The sequence below is a fragment of the Staurois parvus genome, unplaced genomic scaffold (assembly GCF_062004578.1).
Source record: "Staurois parvus isolate SC_StPar_1 unplaced genomic scaffold, SC_StPar_1.0 ptg000361l, whole genome shotgun sequence".
In the NCBI taxonomy this organism is placed as follows: Eukaryota; Metazoa; Chordata; class Amphibia; order Anura; family Ranidae; genus Staurois; species Staurois parvus.
In genome coordinates this window covers 310,746-329,943 of record NW_028318157.1, presented here as the reverse complement: position 1 = coordinate 329,943, position 19,198 = coordinate 310,746, and the positions used below count along the sequence as shown (strand labels likewise).

Genomic DNA, 19,198 nt, shown 5'->3' with positions numbered 1-19,198 from the left:
AACACATAAAAGGAAACATACACCTTGAAGTGTTTATTTCTAGGCAGCACTTTGAAAAAGAAAAACCACTTACTTTCGATGTTTTTTCTTCTTTTTCTTGGATTTCTTTTTTTTCCTCTCATCTGCAAAAAAAATAAAAGAGAAACAGTTTTCAAACTACAGGATTTACTTTTAAAACGAAAAAATCTTGAATATAATAAATTTACGAAAATAACGCTGCAAGTCCAGGATTGTTTGCTGCTTTTTATTCAAGTACCGAAATTCTCTTTGTTAATAAACCCGCTGAATTTTTTAGCTAAAAGCATTGAATCAGCCATTTGCAGCAGTTACAAGTAAAAGTGCTGTGTAGAAGAAGCCAGATGCCTGCTGTCAGTTCTGCTAGCCAAAAAACTCTAGTCTCTTGCACAAGAGGGGAAATCATCATTCGAACTTTCTCAGAAGCGGAACTTTGCATATTACAGCATACTTGATTTTAAAGCAGCTCTATTGTTAGAATAAACCCTTGTAAAAAGACAGTTAAAAAAAATTAAATACTTACCTGATCTGCTGCCCATGCTGCTAATCTCCACTCTTGTTGAAAGATACTCAACATCTGACACTTCTGGGAGCATTGGATGCCTAATCTCTCAGAATAATGTGGGTTTGTTCTGCTAGCCCCTAAGGGCCTGACAGATCAACCAGCAGTGCCACGGAGGAACCAGCCATTCAATACACGAGAAGTGTGTCAGATGCTGCAGATTCAACAGTAAATTTTAGATCTTTAAGAAAAGTTAAAAATTAGCTGTGTGTGGGTGGCAGGACAGGCGGGCTGATCTTGCTAACAAATTATTATTCTAGCAACAGAGCTTCTTTAAGGCTCCCTGAATATTCACGTGGCTAATGTAAGGTATGAGCATGCATTCAGATTAAAACTTAAAAAAAAAAAAAAAAAAGTACGAAACATTTGGGCATAGAGGTTTTGGTCATGAAAACAAATGTGAAAGCCAGCACCCATGTATCCTCAACACTTTTCCTGACAATACCACTTACTACTATATCCCACCTTAGCTTTACTACCCATCCCTTAAAATGTATTCGTAACACCTAACATTCTATATATTACTTCCATTTATTTAGTTCAACACACCTAGTAAACACCTGGTGATCCTGTTGACCTGTCAGTCCCCTGTTGTTTTTGATCACACTAACAGAAGTGGATCTGTACCAGCAAGGTCAATTTGGCCGCATGCTTCCTTCTTGGGAGCTATAGGACACTGTGCTGTCACACCGCATGCCTACAGCCCCTTAGTCAGAGGGCTGCCACCTACCCTAACACATTCCAAAATGCTAGCTTTGGGATGTGGATGCTGGGGATTGAGGGGTGTGTGAAGAAGTAGAAAACTCACTGATGACATGCATACTAAGAAATAACTTGTGGGTATAGGCAGGCACATCTCACTAGTCTCTCCTTCTGTAATTGTGGAAAACATTTACTTCCCGAACATTTCCATAATATGGATAGATTAAGAATTACCGCTGCTTTCAGACTCGGAGTCACTCTCACTTTCGTCAGAGTTCTTTTTACTTTTCTTTTTTGCTGACTTTTTCTTTTTTTTCTTTTTCTTTTTTTTCTTCTTTTCTTCTACAAAAGCATATTTAAGGAAAATGTAACCAAACCAGATAAACGGGATTGTTTTACACACTGAATAATAAAGCAAAGGGGAACATGTTTATGTATATACCTTCTGAAGCAGAAGAATCAGAACTATTGGTTTTTTTAGATTTTTCTTCATCTTCTACAGGCGTGTGTTCATCTGAGCTAAAAAAAATAAATAAAAAAAAATACATGATAGAGTACAAGAATGATTTCCATGATCATTATTAGCAACTGAACAAGAAAGCAGATCCAGATATAAACTTACTCAGGTTCTGGAACTTTGGGTGAAAAGCCCCAAACTTCTGGAGCTCCCAACTCCCCAATCCTTTCCCTTTCATTTAAACGCCTAAGTGTAAAACACAAATTAAATACAAATTTAGGATGAATGATGCATGTTTCAAATATATTACACACTGTACTACATATAAACAATATTACAGAGTGTTCTAAAGTGCATGCAAACTCTAACAATGATCTTTGTTTAATTTAATCCTATTTGGTTTGTTAAATGTACCACTGAAATGGTTTTGAGATTTTATATATATATATATATATATATATATATATATATATATATACATACATATATACATATATACACACATATATATATATATATATATATATATATATATATACATACATACATATATACATATATATACATACATACACATACAGTCAGGTCCATAAATATTGGGACATCGACACAATTCTAACATTTTTTGCTTTATACACTACCACAATGGATTTGAAATGAAACGAACAAGATGTTCTTTAACTGCAGACTGTCAGCTTTAATTTGAGGGTATTTACATCCAAATCAGGTGAACGGTGTAGGAATTACAACAGTTTGCATATGTGCCTCCCACTTGTTAAGGGACCAAAAGTAATGGGACAATTGGCTTCTCAGCTGTTCCATGGCCAGGTGTGTGTTATTCCCTCATTATCCCAATTACAATGAGCAGATAAAAGGTCCAGAGTTCGATTCAAGTGTGCTATTTGGATTTGGAATCTGTTGCTGTCAACTCTCAAGATGAGATCCAAAGAGCTGATACTATCAGTGAAGCAAGCCATCATTAGGCTGAAAAAACAAAACAAACCCATCAGAGAGATAGCAAAAACATTAGGCGTGGCCAAAACAACTGTTTGGAACATTCTTAAAAAGAAGGAACGCACCGGTGAGCTCAGCAACACCAAAAGACCCGGAAGACCACGGAAAACAACTGTGGTGGAGGACCGAAGAATTCTTTCCCTGGTGAAGAAAACACCCTTCACAACAGTTGGCCAGATCAAGAACACTCTCCAGGAGGTAGGTGTGTCAAAGTCAACAATCAAGAGAAAACTTCACCAGAGTGAATACAGAGGGTTCACCACAAGATGTAAACCATTGGTGAGCCTCAAAAACAGGAAGGCCAGATTAGAGTTTGCCAAACGACATCTAATAAGCATTCACAGTTCTGGAACAACATCCTATGGACAGATGAGACCGAGATCAACTTATACCAGAGTGATGGGAAGAGAAGAGTATGGAGAAGGAAAGGAACTGCTCATGATCCTAAGCATACCACCTCATCAGTGAAGCATGGTGGTGGTAGTGTCATGGGGTGGGCATGTATGGCTGCCAATGGAACTGCTTCTCTTGTATTTATTGATGATGTGACTGCCGACAGAAGCAGCAGGATGAATTCTGAAGTGTTTTGGGCAATATTATCTGCTCATATTCAGCCAAATGCTTCACAACTCATTGGACGCCGCTTCACAGTGCAGATGGACAATGACCCAAAGCATACTGCAAAAGCAACCAAAGAGTTTTTTAAGGGAAAGAGGTGGAATGTTATGCAATGGCCAAGTCAGTCACCTGACCTGAATCTGATTGAGCATGCATTTCACTTGCTGAAGACAAAACTGAAGGGAAAATGCCCCAAGAACAAGCAGGAACTGAAGACAGTTGCAGTAGAGGCCTGGCAGAGCATCACCAGGGATGAAACCCAGCGTCTGGTGATGTCTATGCGTTCCACACTTCAGGCTGTCATTGACTGCAAAGGATTTGCAACCAAGTATTAAAAAGTGAAAGTTTGATTTATGATTATTATTCTGTCCCATTACTTTTGGCCCCTTAACAAGTGGGAGGCACATATGCAAACTGTTGTAATTCCTACACCGTTCACCTGATTTGGATGTAAATACCCTCAAATTAAAGCTGACAGTCTGCAGTTAAAGCACATCTTGTTTGTTTCATTTCAAATCCATTGTGGTGGTGTATAGATCCAAAAATGTTAAAATTGTGTCGATGTCCCAATATTTATGGACCTGACTGTATATATATATAATCCTGAAGTGTAAAAACACCTATTGATCCTGCCAGAAATGGAGACAACTCAGTACCACTCTCCCTATGTTATGGAAATAGAGAAAGGGGGGTGTTCTGCAGTCCTGTTCTAGGGTGACTGCAGTCCTGTTCTAGGGTGACAATGATACATACACACAGCACAGTGAGCTAGAGTTGCCATCTTAGAACAGAAAGTGTGTTACTGGTGTCAGGGCTCCGGGTATGACCAGAGGTGTGTGGATTGACACAGGGAAACGCAGGCTTCAGGTATAGAGTAAACAAGACAATTTATTAAAGACTAAACAACACAAACGCAGTGCAAGGTAAACATAACACAGTGCAAACAACCCAACCTCCAACAGATAACCATACATACAAATCAAACGTAGTCGGGCAGGCCGGGTCAGTAGCAAACGGGCAAACAGGGTACCAGGAGCAAGCGGAAGAGTGGTCAGGAATAGCCGAGGTCAGGACAGGCAGAGTTCGCTCAGAGTCAGGATCTAAGCAGAGTCAGGATCAGGCAGGAAGCAGACAGGATGCAGGTACAGGGGCTCATGGAAAACATACACCAAGGCACTGACTGCAGGTCTGGCCATTCCTTAAATACACCTCCTGCAATCAGCCATAGGTGATGGCTGATGGCAGGAGTGAGCTTCTGGTTGCTGAGAGCACCCGCTGGCCAGCCCTGGTACTGCAGCCCACACGGCAGGTGAGTCCCACCACCAGTGGTGAATCCATTCCTGACGGGTGTGGTCACATAGTGGAGAGCTCTGCAATACTTCCAGAAGGCTTGAAAAGGCGGGGGCTTGATTGTCCCAGCCAGCCCAGGGAGGATGTCGGGTCCTGGGCTTGGCCCTGCAGGTGGAGGGCCCCCTGAGGGGCTTAGTACCGGTCCCTGCATACCACCTATAGAGGACTTGGGAACGGCCCCCAAGAAGGCGGAAGGTTGTGCGGAATACAGGGACCATGTGGTCGCCCGGATTAGGACGGTGGAGAAGGAGGAGACCAAATTGGTCAAATTAAATTTGGAGCTTAAAAAGCTACTCTCCAGTTATGACCGTGTGTGGAGCACCAAGAGACAGGCGATGAAGTCTGGCCTGGAGGCCTTAGAGCAGGGTCTCTCTGCAAGCAAAGTATGTGGCGGCACTTAAAAAGAAATGTGGAGCTTTGAAGGAGAAGTTCACTAATGATAGCCGCTTCAAAGCTCCAAGAAACAGGAGCGTTGCAGAGGCAAGAGGTCCTGTGGATATGGTCTCCTCTATGGAGGAGTCATCTGATGAGCCGGTGACGGGAGGTGAGCCAGTGATGGAAGGTGAACCGGTGACCGGGGGTGAGCCGGTGACTGGAGGTGTGCCGGCGCAGGAGCTGGCTGAGCTCGCTGCACCAAGTTTAGAAATGGCGCCGCCAGAAATGGAGGACGCCGAGGCCGTGGGTGGTTCGGACTCCCTCCCCCTTGGGCAGCGGAGCGCAGATTGGGGATCGCGTGTGGAGGAGGCGGAGTCAGCTGGGGAGTTGCGCTTTGTCCAGGAAGAGGAGCTGGAGTTGAGAGGTGACCGTTTCCGCTTCACCTCGGAGGATACATCACAGAAGCCGGCCAAGCCGGTGCGGAAGGAGCGCACTGTGTTCGTGCAGCTAAAGAGGATCCCGAGCTCCTTGGGGAGCTCCGTTCTGGTAAAGGACGGTATGCCGGTGACCGGGGAAGTGCTGCAGGACTCTGTAAAAACGGGCAGCAAGGAGGTAAAATACATCTCCGGTGGGGAGTTGCGCTCTGTCCAGGAAGAGGAGCTGGAGTTGAGAGGTGACCGTTTCCGCTTCACCTCGGAGGATTCCGGAAGTGAGGAGGAGGATACATCACAGAAGCCGGCCAAGCCGGTGCGGAAGGAGCACACTGTGTTCGTGCAGCTAAAAAGGATCCCGAGCTCCTTGGGGAGCTCCGTTCTGGTAAAGGACGGTATGCCGGTGACCGGGGAAGTGCTGCAGGACTCTGTAAAAACGGGCAGCAAGGAGTTAAAGGACATCTCCGGTGGTAAGACATCGAACCGGTGGTGTAGGCTCCTCCTGTGGGGCAAGGGGTGGTTTGTGTGGGTCTCTGTGTCCCGTTAGGTCCTGCCCCTCCGAAGGTGGGGGCTACCCTTGCTGGGAAACTATTGCTCCTGGCGCTCCAGCTGAGGTTCTGTCGCCGCAAATCCAGGTGCCCATATGTCAGGCACTGCAGAGTCCCCCTTTGGTGGGTTCAGACCCCCGAGTTCAGGTCACTTCAGCCCCTGCTTTGGCGGGCTCTGGTGGGGATGGTCCGGGTGTTCGGGCTCAGGGTCCTTTGGGTCCTGCACCGCTAGTCCCCCTCTCTGGTGGCCCTGCTCTATCTTGCCCTGTTCCCCCGTGTCCCACTGATCCAGTCTAGGCCCCCCCTGGTCCAGTTCCCCCTGAGGCAGGTGCCTCTGTGCCCAAGCCTGTCATCAGCTACTCAACAGCAGTGAGGGGTGGGCAAGGATCAGTTAGGCCACTTATGGCACGGGCAGGTAACCTGCCAACCTCTGCGACCAGGAGAAATGTTGTGCACCTTAAATGGTCGGGGGAGGGACCCCCTTTAAGCAGAAGAGAGGTAATAGACAGCATCCTGGAGATGGGGTTCAGGGCGGCAGATATTTTTGCTTTTATTGCCCCTGTGGGTACAGGGTAGTACGATGTCTCGTTCGCGAGGCCAGAGCAACTGGATCTCTTTTGGCAACGCTATGAGGCAATTTATGTCCATAGTCCTAGGTGGGTGGGGTTGTCCCCCAAATTACTATCTAGGCAGAATGTCATTAAAAAGGTCACCATACTTGTGAGGAATGAGTCCATCCCCCCATCAGATATTGTAGTGTGGCTGGTGAGGTATGGGGATGTTATGGGGGTCCTCAGCAAGGTGGTAGACGAGAGAGGGATCTGGACGGGTGGATGGACAACTACCGTCCGTCTGAGAGTAGAGGGCAGTGTGCTTCAGCACATACCCTCATCTGCTTTCTTGGGGAGGGATAGAATCGTTGTGTTCTATGCCGGTCAGCCCCAGGTATGTCACCGGTGTGGTGCAAAGGGGCACTTTGTTGCCACGTGCCCGGTTATACGGTGCTCTCTTTGCCAGGAAATTGGTCACCTGGCAAGAGATTGCAACACTGTGAGGTGTAACCTCTGCGGGGTCTTGAGCCATACATACAATCAGTGCCCAGAGGCACTCGGCAACCTCCTAGTGGCGGAAATCGCTGCCGAATTGGACAGGATGGATGCCGAGGAGGCGGATGCTGCGACGGAGAGGGCCAAGTCAGCCTCTGCAGCGGCCTTGGTAGAGGCGGGGTGGCTTCAGTTGTCCCTTCTGTGGTAGTTCCCCTGGTTGAGCCCACCCCAGTCAGTGTCCCGGTAGTTTCTCCTGTTGGGTCTGTCCCCCCTCCTGGTAAGGGGAAAAAGTTGGCTGAGGTTGATAGAGGGGCCGGTGTGGTGGATGTAAAATCTAGGCCGTCTGTGCCTGCTCCCCCCGTTATCCTCCGTTTGAGGCGGGAGAAAAAGCCCAGTAGGGAACCTCAGGGGTCCCAAGGTCCTGTTCGGGGTGAGCAGGGTGGGGTCCAGGTGTGGAGGCGTAGCAGGCCGGTCCTCTCTCCTGCAGGGTCTATCTCCTCTCTGGATGTGGGAGATCTGGTCCTTGGTAACATGTTTGGGGCTCTGTCGGGGGAGGAGGAGGTATCTGAGGATCCTGTTTCCCCGATGGAGGATGAGAAGGCAGGAGGGTCTCTAAAGAGGTCAGGAGACCCTTCAAAAAAAGTCAAGAAGAGGGTTAAGTAACGCCACTCCAAGTTATCTTAATGGCAGTTCCCACTCCGATAAAGGTGGCAACTATTAACGTTGCCAGCATAAAGTCTGAGAGTGCTAGAGAGTCAGCCTTATTTTTGCTCAGCGGTGTTGATGCTGATGTTTCGTTTTTGCAGGAGACCAGGTTGCCCAGCTTGGCTGACATACATCTGGCCAAACGGGAGTGGAGGCATGGGCCCTCCTATTGGTCTCTTGCGGCTGAGCCTTACAGCGGAGTTGCAGTGCTTTTTACCGGTATGGTAACGTGGCGGCGGATTATTGAGGTGGGGATTGGACGATGTCTGATCCTAGATGTCCTTGTGAGGGGGCAGGAACTGCGCCTAATTAACATTTATGGACCACAGTCCAAGTGGGACAGGAAATGCCTCTTCACAAAGATCAAGCCTTTCCTTTTTACGTCTCGGCTGGTGGTCTTTGGAGGTGATTTTAACACCATAACTAGGCCCAAGGACAGGAGGGGTTTCAATGACAGGCTGGGATATGATAGCGTTTTTCTGAATGCTATAGTCAGGGAAGCAGGTCTGGTGGACGCCTTGGTTAAGAGCAGCCCAGACATTACTGGTTTCACGTTTAGGAGAGGTAATAGTCAGAGTAGGATAGACAGGTTTTTTTTGAAGGACGACTCTGCCTTCTCGGCACCTGAGTGTCGGGCGGTGGAGTTTTCTGACCACCTTATGCTTACTGTGACTTTGAATGTTTCAGACACGCCGCTGAGAGGGAAGGGCATCTGGAGGTTGAATTCGGCTCTGCTGGAAGATGAGGAGGTGAGACAATCTTTTGAGGAGTTCTTTCAGGCCCAGGAGACCGTGCTGGATTTCTGCACAAGTCGGAGTGGTGGGAGCTTACGAAGGTGCGGATTGGCAGGTTTTTCAAGGCCATAGGAAAAAGAAAGCAATTTAATAAGTACATCGCCTACCAACGGTTGCGGAGGAAGCTCGACCGCCTTGTTTCTAACGGTGGAGATTCTGGGGCAATCTCGGAGGTCAAGCTTCTCTTCAGGGAGTACCAATATGACCGGCGTGCCTCTTTGGTTCTGGAGAGGGATTATGGGAAGTACCACTCGCCCGACCCTTTTCAGAACTGCAAACAGGGTGCAGCAATTAAGACGGTCTCTGCCCTGAGGGATGGTACGGGGTCTGACGAGATCCAGGTCAGGGATTCTGGAAGTCTCTAGGTCCTTTTATGTGGACTTGCTGAGTGAGAAGCACCTCAACCGGACAAGGATGTTAAGCTTTTTGGAGTCTACACCGGGTCTGGAAGGTAATGTCTCGCCTGCAAGTTTGACTGGGGATATTACTGCAGAAGAGGTGATCAAAGCCATTGACAGTCTGGCCATTAAAAAGACTCCTGGGCCAGATGGTTTGACAGCTGAGTTTTTTAAGACCTTTAAGTCCAGCTTGGCGCCTCGCCTTTGCGGAGGTTTACAACTGCTGTCTGGGTAAGGGGTCCCTCCCTCCCTCCATGAGGCAGTCTGCAGTTTTTCTCCTATCAAAGGGTAAGGATCCTTTGGCTATTGAGAACTGGAGCCCCATAAGCCTTCTCAATGTCGTTAGAAAGGTTCTGGCTAAGATCTTGTTCTGGCGCTTGTCGTCAGTGGCAGACGGCTTGCTTTCTCATCAGCAGCATTGCTCGGTTAAGGGCAGGAGTACCTTCACAGCGGTGTTAGCTGTCCGGGAGGCTCTGGAATGGTGTAAGGCTGAGGGATGGGGAAAGTTTCTGCTGGCTGTGGACCAGGCAAAGGCTTTTGACCGAGTCAATCACGAGTACCTCTGGCATCTCCTAGACCGGTACGGTTTGGAGGGGAGGTTCATTGGCTGGCTGAAGACGTTATACAGGGAGGCTGAGAGCTTCATGTTGGTGAATGGTTGAGTTGGGCGGCCCTTTGGGGTTGGATTGGGGGTGCGCCAGGGGTGCCCGCTGAGCCCTCTGCTCTACGTTTTTGCTATCGACCCCTTCGTCAGGAGGCTAGATGGTGGGGTGCCGGTGGGTGCTGCTGGGGATCCGCCCCTGAGGGTCGTCGCCTATGCTGATGATGTTTCTCTCTTCATCTCCGGGACCGGGGAGGCGCAGGAGGTGGTCTCGGTGATGGATCAGTATGCCGAGGCGTCTGGCTCCAAGGTCAATCAGGACAAATGTGAAGTTCTCTGGATGGGTGGGGAGAGTGAGAGCTTCTCACTTCTGGACACCTTCCCAGTGCCTCAGCAGAGTGTGAAAATTTTAGGCATCAATTTCGGCCCTGCTGATTACAGCAAGTCAAATTGGGAGACCAAGCTGTCCGATGCGGAGGTCAAGGTGAGATGCTGGAGGGGGTGGTGGCTCTCCTTGAGGGAAAGGGTTGACCTGATCAAAACGTTCTTGGTCCCTGTGTTTTTGTATGTCAGTTTTGTTTGCCTCTTGCCAGAGTCGCTCTATACGAGGATTTACAGCCATTTCTTCCAGATGTTATGGGGGAACTGGCTGAACCTTGTCAGGCGTGATGTAACCTACTCATCCAGGCAGGAGGGTGGCCTAGGTATGGTCAACTCGATAGTTTTCTTCTCTCTGATGTTCTTGAAACATAATTTTGGCAACATACTGGCAGAGAGGCCACCTGCATGGGTAGGGCTGTTTCGGACTTGGTTTGGACCCTTTCTGAGCAGTGGGGAGAGTGGCGAGCCAGTGAAAGGCCTGCGGGTCAAGCACGGTAAGCTCCCGGCTTATGTGGCCCCGTGCCTGAAGTTACTCCGGCGGTGGCATGTGACGGCGGAGGAGGTCAGATCCCTCCCTAGGAGGCTCCTGGGTGAGAGGATTGTGGCGACCGCTTTCCATGCGCCAGGCCATATCATGAGGGAAGGTTTACGTTTGATAAATCTAGAACGGATTCCCTTGAAGTTTAGGGACCAGGCCTGGCTCGCTTTCCATGGCAGGCTTTACGTGAGGGGTAACTTGAAGTACCGTCCTCCGGATAACCGTGGTTGTCCGAGGGTGGAGTGTCAGGGTGAAGTGGAAACTATGGACCACTTCTTGCTTCAGTGCCCCTTTAACGTGGAAGTATATAAAGAGGTGGGTGGGACTCTGGGTGTTTCTTTCCTACACTGCATGTCTTATGCAGAGTGGGTGTATGGAGCATTTGAAAGCCGCCTGGGTTTTGATCTGGACACCTTGTTTTTAGTCAGATTAGTGGTCCATTATTAAAAGTGGAATGCACGGTGCCAGGTATCCCTTCGGCAAAAAGTCCTCCCCGTCCAGGTGGTGGTGTGTGGCATCCTTGGTGAGGTTGGGAAGATTCGGGGCCTTGAGAGAGGCAGGTGGTGGCGGAAGGCTTGGATGGAGGCGCGGAGGAACATCAAGCCTGTAGCTGCTACCTGTTGATCTCGGGTGGTGGCATCTGTCCCTAGTTTCTTCTTTTACACTCTCCTAGGTTTGGCAGGTATGGATCCTTTTTGATGAAAGGCTGCAGATGCTGAAGGTCTGAGTTTTTTAGTCCTTTTCTTCGGTATGCAATTGTTTTGTTTGTATAGCATGTTTAGGCCATAAAGGCCGTCTGAAGCAATGAGATGGAAATTGATTGTTTTGGCCATAAAGTCCTCATAAGTATATATTTTCTATGCTGATGATGTGTTTGTTTTTTTTTTTGTTTTTTTGTATGCCTGGAGCATCAGGCTTTGTTGCTCCTTCCTTTGGCCATAAGGGCCTGTATGGATATAGGTTGTTTTTTCAGGTATGGACTTTCCTGTTTAAGGCCATAAAGGCCTTTCTTTGGACTCATGTTATGGGCCAAAAGGCCTTGGACTACTATGCTGCAGGCCATAAATGGCTGTTTCTTTTTGTGTTGAGTTTTTCCCTTTCAGGAAGTTCTGGACTTTGTACATGTGGTTTATGTTTGTATTTATTTATATTTTTTACTTTTATAAGAAAAAGTTGTGGCTGGTTTGTATGCTACAATTGTACAATAAAAATCTCCATTCCTGACAGTATCTCCCCCTCAAGGAGCGGCCTCAGGACGCTCCAAACAGTCCTTAGTGGGCAAAATGTTCCACCGCCCGGGCCAGGTAACTGGCTGGATATCCTACTGCCGGAGTCAACCAGCTGGCTGGGTTTCCAGTTGGTAGACTTCTCCTTGTGTAGGAGAACCCAGGAAGGCAGGTTACTGGACACAGGATCTCCAGGAGCAGGCTGGGAATCAGTTATTGCCCAGTTTAGCTCAGCGAGCGGAGGCACATCAGGCGGGGCCGCGGACGGAGGCACATCAGGCGGGGCCGCGGACGGAGGCACATCAGGCGGGGCCGCGGACGGAGGCACATCAGGCGGGGCCGCGGACGGAGGCACATCAGGCGGGGCCGCGGACGGAGGCACGACAGCGCGCACCGAGTCACCTGGCACGACAGCGCGCACCGAGTCACCTGGCACGACAGCGCGCACCGAGTCACCTGGCACGACAGCGCGCACCGAGTCACCTGGCACGACAGCGCGCACCGAGTCACCTGGCACGACAGCGCGCACCGAGTCACCTGGCACGACAGCGCGCACCGAGTCACCTGGCACGACAGCGCGCACCGAGTCACCTGGCACGACAGCGCGCACCGAGTCACCTGGCACGACAGCGCGCACCGAGTCACCTGGCACGACAGCGCGCACCGAGTCACCTGGCTGGATTGGGCCATGAGGCTGGGTAGCGGGCACCAGATCATCAAGCTGGATAGGATTATCAGGCTGGATCGGGTCATCAGGCTGGGTAGCGGGCACCAGATCATCAAGCTGGATAGGATCATCAGGCTGGATCAGGTCATCAGGCTGGGTAGCGTACCCCAGATCATCAAGCTGGATCGGGTCATCAGGCCGGATCGGGTCATCAGGCCGGGTAGGATACACTGGATCGTCGGACATCCAGGCATCAGGCTGAACAGCGGGCACCAGACTGGACAACAGAAGGCAGGCTCTCAGACCGCAGGCCGACCGGCCTGGACACTGGCAGGATGGTGCTGGTTTGAAAGAATTTTCGCTTTTTCCTGGTTTTAGTTACTGGAGCACTGTAAGTAAACGCAGGTCTGTAAACGGATAGAGCAGCTGAAGACAGAGAAGAGCTGGGGGATGGAACAGAGGAGGGAGCAGTTGCTACAGAGGACTTCTTTACAGAGTTAAAAGCAGAATAGGTGCAGCTAGTGTGGTAGATAACAGGGTATATTGGGCTGTAACCGGGGGTGCTGTCGGGAATGCAGGAATAGAGCTTTGAGCAGAGGAATGATGAGAAGCAGGACTGGTTTGTTGCAAACTGAGGCTGGGTGTAACAAGTCTGACTAGGACTGTAGTATTGGTTGAACAAAACTCAGCTTACACATAGCCTGTCTGACCAAAGACTGCACTGCGTTTATGCAATCCACTAGCATATGTGATGGACAAGCTGCATAATGCTCATGGAAGCAATCTGGATCATCCTCCAACAACCATACCAGTGATTCCACTTGATCTGCACTGAATGGGGGAAAAAATTCATCCCTGCTTTCAGGGGTACAGGACAGAGCCAACTCAGCACAAACCTGGATCAATGGCTGCACCTCAGAAAACTCTGTGCCCTGATCTACTAGGGAATGAGCAACTTGCATGCACTCTAGCAGCTGATCCCTGGCATACTTCCTCAAAATCTGGCAGCAGTACTCTCTGTCTTCTATTGCTAGCAAAGATAAGTATACAACTTGATCCAGATGCACCCTTCCCCAACAACAAGCCCAGATGGCTTCCCTGTGCAGCCACTTCTGGTCAGGAATGGTCTTGGTGTAATGTCAGGGCTCCGGGTATGACCAGAGGTGTGTGGACTGACACAGGGAAACGCAGGCTTCAGGTATAGAGTAAACAAGACAATTTATTAAAGCCTAAACAACACAAACGCAGTGCAAGGTAAACATAACACAGTGCAAACAACCCAACCTCCAACAGATAACCATATATACAAATCAAACGTAGTCGGGCAGGCCGGGTCGGTAGCAAACGGGCAAACAGGGTGCCAGGAGCGAGCGGAAGAGTGGTCAGGAAAAGCCGAGGTCAGGACAGGCGAAGTTCGTTCAGAGTCAGGATCAAAGCAGAGTCAGGATCAGGCAGGAAGCAGACAGGATGCAGGTACAGGGGCTCATGGGAAACATACACCAAGGCACTGACTGCAGGTCTGGCCATTCCTTAAATACACCTCCTGCAATCAGCCTCAGGTGATGGCTGATTGCAGGAGTGAGCTTCTGGTTGCTGAGAGCACCTGCTGGCCAGCCCTGGTACTGCAGCCCACACGGCAGATGAGTCCCACCACTAATGGTGAGTCCATTCCTGACAACTGGAAGGATCAACAAGTAAAAATAAAAGAAAAAAAGAAACTAGGACTAGAAAGCTGCAACAAAATTACATTTTTAATTCTTAGATTCAAGCACACTTTAAAATGTATCTAAATCCAAGACAAAAAAAAATCTTATTGTCTTGCAACAACGATTTTTCTTTCACAATCCTTAAATACAACAAAAAGCACATATTTGGGCAGTGTTAAATAAAAAAAACAGTGTTACTGAACATAGAAAGTGCACATTTTATTCTGTAATTTGTCCTGTTTAAAATGACAAATTATGATTCTGGTACAAAGCATTGCAAAGTTATTTGCAAATGAATTAAAGTTTTTTTTAAATTTTGTAAATTTGAAATGTGTACATATATGTTAAAGGTGTAAAAATATTAATAAACAAAACAAAAAAAAGCTTAAATATTAGTTGATAAAATAGAAACAAATAAAAAAAAAATCAGCAGAAAAATAATAATTGAATGGAGAAGGAGCATAAGGAATTAATTAAGCTGATTAGAGTAAACTAAGGATTAATAAGGGGTTAAACAAGAAAACCTAATCTAAAAAAAAAGAAAACCTTTTTTTTTACTGGTCAGGTTGCTTTAACTGACTTCATCTGCAGTTCAAGTTCATCCCTTTGATCTGTAGATGAACAAATAGAAAGATACAAAATGAAACATTTTATTTTTGTATGTTTCTGTATTCCTGGTTGAGCAATGTTGTTGATAAACATTGCCAGACTGCTTTTTTTTTTTTTACAGCTCCAGCTACCAGAGCTTTCTCTGTGTAGTGGGCAATTCTGCTTTGATTAATCAGAGCTAAATTGCCCAGTACTGGGGCAGGGGGAGGTCCTGGCAGCCGGGCAGAAAGACTGGATGTGTTTTCAGTGGGTGGTCAGGTCCCTTGACTGATAACATTTTTGTAATTTCAGTGAAGCATTGTCAGCTCACTACAAGAATTTTTCCAAGCTTACTAGATTTCTGGTAGGATCACTGGATATTTTTTTGCATTTTTTTTTTTAAACAAATATGGCAAATTACACAGCTCCTTGTGTGTTTACATACACTTTACACATTCTCTTTTATTTTGAAATTGTGCTATCCCACAAATGTGGTAGGTGCATGGTGTTCCTGTATACACAAATATGGAAACAAAAAACAGTAACACTACAAATACATAGAAAGTGGCAGCCTTCCATGTATATCCAGATAGGTTAAGGAATGAATGACAGAACCCCCTTAAAGAGAGTAGAAGGTTGATTAAGAGCAACAAACCCCAATACAGAGATAAGTAAACTGACAGTGGCACCCCCAATACACAGTAAATGGAGGGATTCCCTATATGCACACACATAAGTAATATCTGTATTAACCACTTGCCCTCCTGAGGATTTACCCCCCTTCCTGACCAGGCCATTTTTTGCATTATGGCACTGCGTTACTTTAACTGACAATTGTGCGGTCATGCAACGCTGCACCCAAATGAAATTTAAGCCCATTTTTTCCCACTAATTGAGCTTTCCTTCCTCTTATACCTGTTCCAAACCCTCCTGATACAAATACCTGACTATTTCCTAAACAAGGTGCAGAGAGAGTTGGGAACTTCCTCTGGGAAGAGAAGGAACACCGTCTCTCTCACCAAATCCTCACTAGACCTAGAACTGCATGTGGGATAGGATTGCTGGATGTGGCTAAATATTATAAGGCCAAGCATATGGCTCGGATTCTTAATCAGTGCCATTCAAAATACTAACCACAACACACAAAGCCATCCACAACACTGCCCCTAGCTACATCACCAACCTCATCTGCAGATATCCGCCAAATCGCCAGCTCCGCTCCTCCCAAGACATCTTCCTCTCTAGCTCCCTTATCACCTCCTCCCACACTCACCTCCAGGACTTCTCCAGAGCCTCTCCCATCCTCTAGAACTCCCTACCCCAGTATGTCCGGTCAGACCCCACCCTGTCTGCCTTTAGGCAATTTTTGAAAACTCACTTATTCAGGGAAGCCTACCCCACCTCCACCTAAGAACTGTACTTAAGTCACCTCTATCAGAACATCGCCTACAGCTATCACCTTTTGTACCATCTCCCCTTCCTTTAGACTGTAGGCGCCATGAGCAGGACCCTCCTATTCCTTCTGTAATGAAATGAATTGTAATTGTACTGTCTCCCGTTATATTGTAAAGTGCTGCGCAAACTGTTGGCGCTATATAAATCCTGTATAATAATAATAATCCTGCCTCTGACAAGAGACAGGTCCATTTAGAACAGGCTTTTTCGGAGTACTGATTGGGAGTTCTGCCGTGGCTGGATCAGGACACTTCCTGGCACATTTTTAACCATTTGACTATTGGTACCACATTGTTTTTAGAACTTCTAGGCTCCCAATTCTCTGGCCTGACTCCAGTGATAGGTCACCCAAAGTTTCCGCCAGGCTTCCATGATAGCTCTTCTTTGCCAGCAGTGCAACAGGGCACCTATCATTTACAGCATTTCTGCAGAGCAGGGCAGTGAAACTCGCTCTCTGATATACAGAATATGTCTGACCTGCTGCTGCATTTATGGAAAGCTATGCAATTACACCACTTCCTGTACCTTCTCTGGGAAAAACAGTGTCACTGCCAACCCTGACTGGATTTGTGGAACTCTGCCTGGCAGAGGAACTGACGCCACACAACGTATCGGTATCCTATCGCCTTCTGAAAAGCTCAAGTGCTTCACAACCCCCTAAATACTTGGACAAATGGGAGTGAGATCTGTGTACCACTTTCACTGTCCAGCAAAAAGATGGTATTATTCAGATGACCCACAAGGCCTCAGTGGCTCTGTACAAACAGGCAGTGACACATACGTGGATCTCGCACACATATGTAAACAATGTTTACACCACACATGTGAGATATTGCCACGAATGTTATAGTGAGAGCAATAATTCTAGCGTCAGACCTCCTTTGTAACCCTAAACTGGCAATCTGTAAAATTTTTTTAAAATGCTGACTTTGGAGATTTTTAAGTTCTGTAGTTTGTCGCCATACCATGAGTATGCGCAATTTTAAAGCATGACTCGTTAGGTATCATTTTACTCAGAACATCATCTTCTTTACTTTACTGGAAAATTGGGTTATATTTTGTTTATTTTGCATTAAAATGTATTAAAGTGTATTTTTTCCCACAAAAAGCATATCAAAAACCGCTGTGCAAATACCATGTCACAAAAAATTGCAACACCCACCATTTTATTCTCTAGGGCTTCTGATAAAAATTTTATATATATATATATATATAATGTATGGGGTTTCTAAGTAATTTTCCAGCTAAAAAAAAATACTGATTTTTACATGTACACAAAGTGTCAGAAAAAGGTCTCATTAAGTGCTTCCCAACCGCCCTACAGCAGAACTACTGCTAGAGGGTGGCAGGGCTGCACAAAATCAAGTATATATGCATGATATTGTATTTCTGGGTAGGGGGTGCGTGCGCCCTACCCGTGCTGCCATTAGCTGCCTCAGCTGTTGGTCACCGAGTCCCAGCCGGTAATTCCCCGCCGGCACCTAGCGATCGCTGAGCATCACTGACAGGGGAGAGACCTGTGAACAATACAGATCTCTCCCGTCAGCTCCGGCACACTGCTTTGTATGGCTCTGCATAGCAGAGCCATACAAAGCAGTGTGCTTACATAGTAAAGCACACAGTTAATCATTTGATCGCCCCACTGTATTGGTGTCACTGGGGATGTTGGTGACAGTTAGTGAGTTCCCTCCCCCCGTGTCAGAATGCCCGCCACAGTCCCGCTACAAGTCGCTGATTGCCGCTATTACTAGTATAAAAAAAAAAATTTTTAAATCCAGTATCTAAACTGTCATTTGTCAGCGCTATAACTAAACCAATTAATTTACAGGTATTGGGATTTCTTTAAGTAAAGTCATGTAGCAGAATACATTTTGGCCTAAATTTATGATGAAATTTTTTTTATTTTTTTTAGTGGACATGTTTTACAGCAAAAAGTAAAAAATATTGTTTTTTTCTCAAAATTGTCGGTTTTTTTGTTTATAGCGCACAAAAATAAAAACCGCAAAGACGATCAAATACCACCGAAAGAAAGCTCTATTTGTAGGGAAAAAAAGGATGTCAATTTCATTTAAGTGCAGCGTTGCATGACCGCGCAATTGTCAGTTAAAGTAACAGCGCTGTATCGCAAAACATGGCCTGGTCAGGAAGAGGGGTACATCCTCAGGAGGGCAAGTGGCTAAAGAGGCCTGTTGTGGCCGCACAGACTACGAGGTCTCCCCCAGGCACTCACCTGGCTATGAAGGCCTCTTGCCTCTGTCGGAGGATCTCCTCCTTCCCCTTGTCATAGTAATCGCCCCACTGTTTACTGCTGTACGGCCTGCTGAACACAGCTCTGTCCCTGGAGCGGCTCCGCCGGTGCCCGTTGCTGATTCCTTTGTCTCGGGACCGAGACCTCCCCGTCTTCTTGGCCGGAGAGCCGCTGTCATGTCGTCTTCTCCGGGGAGAGCCCGGACTGCGGCTCCGAGAGCGGTGTACAGGAGCCATTCCCGACTAACGAACAACAGCTGCTGAACACGGAACCGGAAACCCACCAACCGGAAACGTGTGTCCGCCTGCGATACCAGTCCGTGTAATGGGGGGCGTGGCTGTGCATCGGTCGTACGGAGTCCCCTGAGTAATAATAGACGTGTACAATAGTTCCTAATGCTGGGATTGCAGTCTTTTGCAGCAATGAGGGAATATAGAAGAGAAATAAATGTGTTTGTGGAGAATGCACACCTCACAGTGATGGAGTCAGTCACTTCTATGTAGATTACTTCCTATATGGCTGTTTTCTGGTATAAAACATAATAAAAGTTCCATAAAGTTGAACATTAATAAAGTTATATCAACATTTCATATTCCTGATATGTGCCTGCTATACCATGTACTTGTATGAAAAAGTATCCTGTCTTCTTTGTGTGAAATCCCTGGTGTTCCTGCCAGTCCCCCTGCTTTCGTAATAAAAACTGACCACACTAGGTAAGAGAGCACACCTATCCCAGTGTGGTCAGTTTTCTTCTATGCATTCTACTTAGGAGA

The 19,198-nt window shown here is 47.1% G+C and overlaps 1 protein-coding gene across 1 annotated transcript in view; it reads right to left on the bottom strand.

Moving 5' to 3' along the window:
• NKAP (NFKB activating protein) overlaps positions 1-18,728 on the bottom strand; it is a 31,352-nt gene extending 12,624 nt beyond the window's left edge. Inside the window, exons 1-5 of the mRNA XM_089684891.1 lie at positions 18,408-18,728; positions 1,902-1,982; positions 1,722-1,798; positions 1,514-1,621; positions 74-122 (exon numbers count right to left, since the gene is read on the bottom strand). Coding sequence (XP_089541017.1) covers positions 74-122; positions 1,514-1,621; positions 1,722-1,798; positions 1,902-1,982; positions 18,408-18,661 — 569 coding nt within the window. The 5' untranslated portion in view covers positions 18,662-18,728. The remainder of the gene's footprint in view (positions 1-73; positions 123-1,513; positions 1,622-1,721; positions 1,799-1,901; positions 1,983-18,407) is intronic.
• Positions 18,729-19,198: the final 470 nt, after the last annotated feature.